This window comes from Ailuropoda melanoleuca, chromosome 8, assembly GCF_002007445.2.
Source record: "Ailuropoda melanoleuca isolate Jingjing chromosome 8, ASM200744v2, whole genome shotgun sequence".
In the NCBI taxonomy this organism is placed as follows: domain Eukaryota; kingdom Metazoa; phylum Chordata; class Mammalia; order Carnivora; family Ursidae; genus Ailuropoda; species Ailuropoda melanoleuca.
Window position 1 is genome coordinate 19049971 of NC_048225.1, and position 9454 is coordinate 19059424.

Below are 9454 nucleotides of genomic sequence, written 5' to 3' on the forward strand. Positions count from 1 at the left end.
AGTGTTTGAGTTTCTTCCAAATTTTTCCTTGTGATTGAGTTCCAATTTCAGGGCATTGTGGTCTGAGAATATGCAGGGGGATTCAATCTTTTGGTATCGGTTGAGACCTGTTTTGTGTCCGAGAATATGGTGTATTCTTGAGAATGTTCCATGGGCATTGGAATAGAATGAGTATTCTTTAGTTCTGGGGTGTAGTGTTCTATATATATCTATGAGGTCCAACTCATTGAGTATGGCATTCAAAGCCTTTGATTCTTTGNATTCTTTGCTTAGTTTTTGCCAGGGTGTTCTGTCTAATTCTGATAGTGGGGTGTTGAGGTCCCCTACTATTAATGTATTTTTATCTATATGTCCCTTTATTCTGGTTAAGAGTTGTCTTGTGTATCTTGCTGCTCCCCTGTTTGGGGCATGTATATTTATAATTTTCATATCCACTTGTTGAATACTTCCTTTAAGAATAATATAGTGCCCTTCTGTGTCTCTAACTGTAGTCCTTAGTTTAAAATCCAATCTATCTGATATGAAAATTGCCACCCCAGCTTTCTTTTGAGGTCCATTTGCATGAAAGATGGTACCCCATCCCTTTACTGACGGTCTGAATGTATCTTTGGGTTCAAAAAGAGTCTCTTGTAGGCAGCAGATGGATGGGTCATTTCTTTTTATCCAGTCTGCAACCCTGTGGCATTTTATGGGATCATTCAAGCCATTTAGATTGATAGAGATTATTGAGAGATATGATTTTAATGATGCCATGCTGTCAGTAAAGTCTTTCTTTGTATTGGTTGTGACTTTCTGCTCTGTATCACTCTTGGGGCCTTTTTACCTTTATAGAACCCCCCTTAATATCTCCTGTAGGGCTGGTTTCGTGGTTTCGAAATTGGTTAATGACTGGCGATTCTGGAACGTCTTTATTTCTCCATCAATTCTGAATGACAGCCTTGCTGGATAAAGGATCCTTGGCTGCATGTTTTTCTCTGAAAGAGCTTTAAAAATGCCCCCCCCCAACCCTTTCTCTCATTCCAGGTCTGTGTAGACAGGTCTGACGTAATTCTGATACCTTTGCCTTGGTACATGAGAAATTTCTTTGCCCTGGTCGCTTTCAATACTGTATCCTTGAATCTATTATTTGCGAATTGCACTATGATGTGGCGTGGCGTAGGTTTGTTGTGGTTGAGCTTGGGAGGGGTCCTCTCTGCCTTTTGGACATGAATGTTTGTTTCCCTCACTAGATTAGGGAAGTTTTCAGCTAAAATTTGTTCAAATATCTCTTCTAGACCTCTGTTTTTCTCCACCCCCTCAGGGATGCCGATGATTCTGACATTGAATCGTTTCATTGAGTCAGTAATCTCCCATAACCTACATTCGCGGGCTTGGATTTTTTTAAGTCCAGCTTCTATTTTCGTTTTTTCTTCTACTAACCCATCCTCCAATTCGCTAACACGTTCCTCTCCCTCGGTGATCCTGGCTGTCATAGCTTCTAGTTTTGACTGCATTTGGCTCATAGAATTTTTAATTTCTGCCAGATTCACTCTCATTTCCACCCTTAGGGATTCTATATTCTCATTAACATTTCGTTAATACTTTTTCCAAGTCTACTCATCATCTTGACCATTGTTACTCTGAATTCCATTTCTGACAATTTGGTTACATCCATATCCATTATTTCTGTGGCAGAGGCCACAGACTCATTGTCTTTTCTTTTCTGGGGGGGACGTCTCCTTCTTGTCATTCTGATGAGGAGAGATTGCAGGGTTGTCCTGAGCCCAAATTATTGACCGGGACCCAGTCCATCCGCCCTTGTTTTATAGGGATCTTAGGGATGTGGGCTTCTTCTTTAAAGATTTTATTTATTTATTTGAGAGAGAGAGATAGTCAGGAAGAAAGGGAACACAAGCAGGGGAGTGGGAGAGGAAGAAGCAGGCTCCCAGCGGAGAAGCCCGATGAGGGACTCCTTTCTGGAACGCCGGGATCACGCCCTAAGCCGAAGACAGGCGCTCAATGACTGCGCCACCCAGGCGCCCCGGGTTGTGGGCTTCTTGATTTTTCAGCCTGCCTTCTGGGGGAGGGGCCTGCTGCGCCGATACTCAGGCAACCCTGTTTGGGTAGAGTCTCCGTGTCCCCTGCGAGGGGGGGTGGGGATGGGCACGCTGTGAGCCGATATTTCCAGGCTTTTGTTCTCTGGCACCTTTCCCTGGCAGTCTGCTGTGCCTTTTCTGAGAGTCAGAGCAGCAGTGGCCGAAATTCAGCCTCCGTCTCAGAACAGAGGGATTGCGGACCATTCTCCACTGATGTTCTGGCCACTTTAACTCTGATTTCGTAACTGGCAAGTTTAAGTAACAATATTTTCTTTAATTATTATTATTACTGTTATTATGATGATGAATTTATTGAGAGAATAACGGTGTTAAAATTTGGCTGCAAAGTGTAGTCAAATATGTATCAGTGTTAATTTCCTATTTATTTTTATTAAATTATGCATTATTATTAATTAAAATACTTATAAACTATGCATAATTATTTAATCACTTTTCTTTCTTTTTTAATTTAAATTCTAGTTTGTTAATATACAGTGTAATATTGATTTCAGGAGTAGAATTTAGTGATTCATCACTTACATACAACACTCAGTGCTCATTACAAGTGCCCTCCTTAATCCCCATCACCCACCTAGCCCCCCATCCATCTCCCCTCCTGTAAACCTTAGTTTGTTCCCTATGGTTAAGAGTCTCTCTTATGGTTTGCCTCCCTCCCTCTCTTTTTTCTCTTTCCCCTATGTCCATCTGTTTTGCTCCTTAAATTTCACATGAGTGAAATCATGTGGTATTTGTCTTTTGCCGACTCATTTCGCTTAACACAATACGTTAGCTCCATCTGTGTCTTTGGAAATGGCAAGATTTCATTCTTTTTTACTGCTGAATAATATTCTATTGTGTATATATGTGTATATATATATATATATATATATATCACCACTTACTTATCCATTCATCTGGGCTTTTTCCGTATTTTGGCTACTGTGCACTTTGGTGTTATAAACAGCAGGGTGCATGTGCCCCTCATATTGTATTTGTGTATCCTTTGGGTAAATACCCAGTAGTGCAATTCCTGGATCATAGGGTAGCTCTATTTTAAACTTTTTGAGGAACCTCCATGCTGTTTTCCAGAGTGGCCGCACCAGTTTGCATTCCCACCAACAGTGTAAGAGGGTTCCCCTTTTTCCATATCCTTGCCAACATCTGCTGTTTCCTGTGTTGTTAATTTTAGCCATTCGACAGATTTACATACATTGATTTGGTATCCTGCAATTTTATTGAACTTTTGTACCAGTTCTAGCAATTTTTTGGTCAGAGTCTTTTGAGTTTTATACACAGAGTATCATGTTGTCTGCAAATAGTGAAAACTTGACTTCTTCCTTACTTCTTTGGATGCCTTTTATTCTTTTTGTTGTCTGATTGCTGAGGCTAGGACTTCCAGTATTTTGTTAAGTAACAATGGTGAGAAGGGACATCCTTGTCTTGTTCCTGACCACAGAAGAAAAGCTCTCAGTTTTTCCCCATTGAGGACGATGGTAGCTGTGGGTCTTTCATACATGGTCTTTATGATGTTGAGGTATGCTCCTTCTATCCCTACTTTGTTGGAAGTTTTTATCAAGAAAGGATGCTATGCTTTGTCAAGTGCTTTTTCTGCATCTATTGAGAGGATCATGTGTTTCTTATCCTTTCTTTTATTAATGTGCTGTGTCACATTGATTGATTTGTGAATATTGAACCACCCCTGCAGCCCAGGTATAAATCCCACTTGATGGTGGTGAAGAATTCTTTTAATACACTGTTGGGTTCAATTTGCTAGTATCCTGTTGAGAATTTCTGCATCCATATTCATTGGGAATATTGGTCTGTAATTCTCCTTTTTAGTGGGGTCTTTCTGGTTTTGGAGTCAAAGTAATGCTGGCCTGGTAGAATGAGTTTGGAATTTTCCTTCCATTTCTATTTTTTGTAAGAGTTTGAAAATAGGTATTGACTCTCCTTTGAATGTTTGGTAGAATTCCCCTGGGAAGCCATTTCACCCTGGGCTTTTGTTTGTTGGGAGATCTTTTATTACTGTTCAGTTTCTTTGCTGATTATCAGTCTGTTCAAATTTTTTACTTCTTCCTGTTTCATTTTTGGTAGTTTATACGTTTCTAGGAATTTATCTATTTTTTCCAAATTACAGTTTGTTGGCATAAAAATTTTCATAACATTCTCTTGTAATTGTAGTTCTGTGGTGTTGGTTGTAATCTCTCCTCTCTTATTCATGATTTTACTTATTTTGGTCCTATCTCTTTTCTTTTCGATAAGTCTGGTTAGGGATTTTTCAATTTATTAATCCTTTCAAAGAACAAGCTCCAGTTCCATTGATCTGTCCTACTATTTTTTGTTTGTTTGTTTCTATATCATTTGTTTCTGCTCTATTCTTTATTATTTCCCTTCCACTGGCTTTAGGCTTTGTTTGCTGTTCCTTTTCTAGCTCCTTTAGGTGTAAGGTTAGGTTGAGTATTTGAGATTTTTCTTGCTTCTTGAGGTAGGCCTGTATTGCTACATACTTCCCTCTTACCCCTTTGCTGTGTCTCAAAGGCTTTTGGACTGTTCCGTTTTCATTTTCACTAGCTTCCATGTATTTTTTAATTTCTTCTTTAATTGCCTGGTTGACCCAGTCATTCTTTGGTGGATTGTTCATTAACCTCCATGCATTTGTGGTCTTTCCAAATTTTTTCTTGAGGTTAACCTCAAGTTTCATAGTGCTGTGGTTGGAAAATATGCATTGTATGATCTCAGCCTTGGCCTGATTTGTGACCCAGTATGTGGTTTATTCTGGAGAATGTTCCATGTGTACTTGAAAAGAATGTATATTCTGTTGCTTTAGGGTGAAATGTTTTGAATATTTCAGTGAAGTCCATCTGGTCTAGTGTGTCATTCAAAGCCATTGTTTCCTGGCGTGCCTGAGTGGCTCAGTCGTTAAGCGTCTGCCTTCGGCTCAGGTCATGATCCTGGGGTCCTGGGATCAAGCCCCACATCAGGCTCCCTGCTCAGTGGGAAGCCTGCTTTTCCCTCTCCCACTCCTCCTGCTGGTGTTCCCTCTCTCCCTGTGTCTCTCTCTGTCCAATAAATGAACAAAATTTTAAAAAAAGCCATTGTTTTCTTGTTGATTTTCTGCTTAGATGATCTGTCTATTGATATAAGTCCCCTACTATTATTGTATTATCATCAATGAGTTCTTTTTGTTTGTTATTAATTGTTTTATATATTTGGGTGCTCCCAATTAGGGGGCATAAATATTTACAATTGTTAGATCTTCTTGTTGGATAGGCCCCTTAATTATGACATAGTGCCCTTCTCCATTTCTTGTTACAGTCTTTGGTTTAAATCTGGTTTGTCTGATAAAAGTAAGGCTACTCTGATTTTCTTTTGACATCCATTAGCATCCCCTCACTTTCAACCTACAGATGTCTTTAGGTCTAAAATGAGTCTCTTGTAGGCAACGTATAGATGGGTCTTGGTTTTTTATCCATTCTAATACCCTATGTCTTTTGACTGGAGCATTTAGTACATTTACATTCAGAGTGATTATTGTTAGATATGAATTTAGTGCCATTGTATTATACCTGTAAAATTGTTGTTTCTGTAGATGTTCTCTGTTCTTTTCTAGTCTTTATTGCTTTTGGTCTTTCTTTCCCATTCGAAGAGTCCTTTTAATATTTCTTGCTGGTTTAGTGGTCATGAACTGCTTTAGTTTTTGCTTGTCTGGGAAACTCTTTATCTCTCCTTCTATTCTGTACGGTAGCCTTTCTGGATAAAATATTCTTGGCTGCATATTTTTCCCACTTAGCACACTGAGTATGTCATGCCAGTCCTTTCTGGCCTGCCAAGTTTCTGTAGGTAGATCTGCTGCTAACTTTATTTGTCTTTCCTTATAAGTTAAGGATTTCTTTTCCCTTGCTGGTTTTAGGCTCTTCCCCCTTATCTCTGTATTTTGTAAATTTTACTATGATATGCCTTGGTGTTGGCCTATCTGGTCTAGTGTGGAGTTCTCTGTGCCTTCTGGATTTGGATGCCTGTTTCCTTCTCCAGACTAAGGAATTTCCTCAAAGCAAACTTCTGCCTCTTTCCCTCTTCTTCTTCTGGGACTCCTAGGATTTGAATGTTATTATGCTTTATGGAATCGCTGAGTTCCCTGTCTACATTCATGATCCAATATTTTTCTTTCCCTCTTTTTTCAGCTTCATTATTTTCCACAATTTTACCTTCTATATCATTGATTCATTCCTCTATTCTTCCATGCTGGCGGTCATTATATCTAGTCAGTTTTGCATCTCAGTTATAGCAGTTTTTTATTTCGGCCTGACTAGCTTTTAGTTTTTAGATCTTTTATCTCTGCAGTAAGAGAATGTTCCATGTGCACTGGTGTCTTCTACGCTTTTCCTAAGCCCAGCTAGTATCCTCATGGTTGTCATTTTAAATTCTGGATCACGCACCTAGTTTTGACTAGGTGTGCTCTGGTCTGCTTGTTAAAAGAGGCCTCATCCTATTTTCACTAGAGCTGAAGCTCTGCCATGGTCTATGGTCAATCGGCTTGGTGTGTGTGTGGGGGGGGCACACTTGCCCTAGAACAGAAGCACCTGCACAGGGCAGGGGGGAGGGGCTTGGTGTAAGTGTCTTAGTTCTCCACTGTAGGCACTGTGCTGCTCTCTGAAGCTAGTCCATGCTCATGCATGGAGGGAGAAAAATGGTGCTAGCCCACTGTCTCGTCCCCAGAGAGGGGCATTTGTACCCATGCTGTCCAGGAAGCCCTCACAGAAGAGTGAACAATCTCCCCTCTTGTGTCCCAGGTGTCCCACAGTTGGTGCCTTCACCCTGTCTGTGCCTGGGCCATCTGCACCTGTGCACCTGTATTTAATCTCAGGCATGCCGGCTGAGTTTCAAAACTCCAAATTTTAGGGACTCAACATGCCACGGATCCATGCTGCTCCTCTGGGTGAGGGTCTCACCATGCTGGGTCTGATGCAGATTTGTCCGAGAAGGTCAGTTGCACCAATGTGCAACTTGGAGTTTAGAGGAAAGTGCAACAAGAGCAACAAAAAAAAGAGCCAACATCCAGGTTAGCTGCCGTCAGCAGGTGTCTCTGCTCCTATGCTAACAAATGGGGCAGCTCAGTGGTGCCCACTGGCTCTTTTGTCCCTGAGAAGTAATGCCACCTGTCCCAGATGCTCTCCAAGAAGAGTAACTGTCTCTCCCAGTGGAACCCAGTGGATCCTGAAAGCATGCTATCCACTCCTGGGCTTCTGCCCTCCTTCTCCACAGGAGCATGGTTATGCCTGCCAGGCTCCACACCGGCCATGGCATGGACTTCTAAAACTTCATACTTTAAGCTCCACTGTTTGTAAAAACTCATGATAAGTAGCTCCTCTTATATTCCCAGTCAATGGTTTTGGGGGAAGTGTTCCTTCTGCGCTGTTTTGTGTCTCTCTCTGTCTCTCTCTCCTTTTTCCATGATCAGGACTGCCTCCCCTCTGCAATACTAGTGATTCTTTTCTCGCCCAAACCATGTCTCCACACCTTCTACCTTCCACGATGTGGCCTCTTCTATCCCTCTAGTTGTGCAGCTTGTTCTTCCAGTCCTCAGATCAATTTCTTGGGTGTTCGGAATGAGTTGATATTTATCTAGCTGTGTTTGAGGGACAAGGCAAGCATAGGGTCCCCTTTCTACTCCACCATCTTAACTCCTGTAACAATATTTTCAACTATCACAAAACTGTGTAAGAAAATCTAGTAAATGAGAGCAATTGAATAAATTAGATTTATAAATGAATTCAAACAGATTTCTTTGGGTGTAGGGTCCAAACCTGTGAGCAAAAGACAATAGGATTTCAAAAGTGGGCAGTTCCAAAGGAAAAAATTCAAAATCAAAATAGGATTTGGGGAAGATATAATCAAAGTAAGACTCTGCTGATTATGAAGTGTTATCATGACAGATCTATCTGCGATTCTTTAAGGGGGCATTCCTTTTGCATACTGGCTGGGTCACAAGTGTTCCCATAACTGCTGCCCTTGTAGGCCTCTGGCACCAAACTCATAAACAAATATTGGTTGCACTCACTTATATTTACATGCCAATCCCTGCCATCATTTTCCAGATGGGCAAGAGGAAGCTTAGAGAAGTAATATAACTAATCTAAGTTCACTGAAATTAGTGCCTCAACAAATATTAGACATCACCTCTTATGACTCAGGGTCTGGAGTGTTTCCACAATCCTTTATTACTATACGCAAAATATGTCAAGGACTAAGGGAACATAGAATTCTTTTTTTTTACTTCTGATTTTCCATACTTCACTATCAATGATGTGTTTGATGCTTATTCATCTTGCCAACAGATTCTGAGAGTTCAGCCCACTTTGGTGTCACTCTTCATACAGCATAAGACGCCATATAAGGAAAGCATAGTTTAGATTCCCTGAAATTGCTTAGCGTCATGTTCCCTTAGAATGTGGTGGGACTATCCTGCTAATTGACTCCCTCAAGACCTCTTTTACCTTTTCATTCCTCAAGCTATAAATGAAAGGGTTCAGAAGAGGGGTCACCATTGTGGTGAAGACAGCTGTCACTTTGTCAAACTCCAGTGAGTGACTCTGGCTAGGCCTCATGTACATAAAGATATTGCTCCCATAGGCAATGGACACAACTGTGATGTGAGAAGCACAGGTGGAAAAGGCCTTCTGACGGCCTTGGGCTGAAGGGATGCGCAGGATGGTAGAGATGATGTAGGTGTAGGACACAATGGTGAATACCAGCGAGGTCAGAAGGACAAGGGAGGATAAGAGGAAGTTTATCATCTCAATGAAATGAGTGTCTATGCAGGCCACTTGTAGCAAAGGGGCAATGTCACAGAAGAAATGACTAATTTCTTCAGTGCAGAATGGCAATCTGGACACCACAATAGTTGGGCACAGCACCGAGAGGAAGGCTCCCACCCAGCAGCCCAGAACCAGCAGGAGACAGACTCTGCTGTTCATGATGATGGTATAGCGCAGGGGGTTACAGATGGCCACGTAGCGGTCAAAGGACATCACTGCCAGGAGGAGAAACTCCACTGTCCCCAGAAAGAAGTAGAAATAAATTTGGGTGATGCAACCAGCAAAGGATATGGTTTTCTTCTCTTCTAAGAGACAGGTTAGCAACTTGGGGGTAATAGTAGTTGTGAACAGAATGTCCAAAAATGACAAATTACTGAGGAAGAAATACATTGGTGTTTGGAGACGATTATCGGTCCATATTAAGGAAATGATGACAATGTTTCCTGTTATGGTGAGCATATAAACCAGCAGGAGAATGACAAACAGCAAGATTTGAAGCTCTTGGATGATAGGAAAGGAGGTCAACGTGAATTCAGTCAAGGTACTCTGGTTTCTCTTAGCCAT

The 9454-nt window shown here is 41.2% G+C and overlaps 1 protein-coding gene across 1 annotated transcript; it reads right to left on the bottom strand.

Moving 5' to 3' along the window:
• Nucleotides 1-8506: 8506 nt before the first annotated feature.
• LOC117803306 (olfactory receptor 6M1-like) lies at nucleotides 8507-9454 on the bottom strand. The gene has a single exon (XM_034665653.1). It carries the CDS (start codon nucleotides 9452-9454, stop codon nucleotides 8507-8509), a length of 948 nt encoding a protein of 315 aa, XP_034521544.1.

Bases quoted from the DNA above. Each gene is read 5' to 3' on its own strand.
- LOC117803306 (XM_034665653.1), bottom strand. From the start codon at position 9,454: ATGGCTAAGAGAAACCAGAGTACCTTGACTGAATTCACGTTGACCTCC.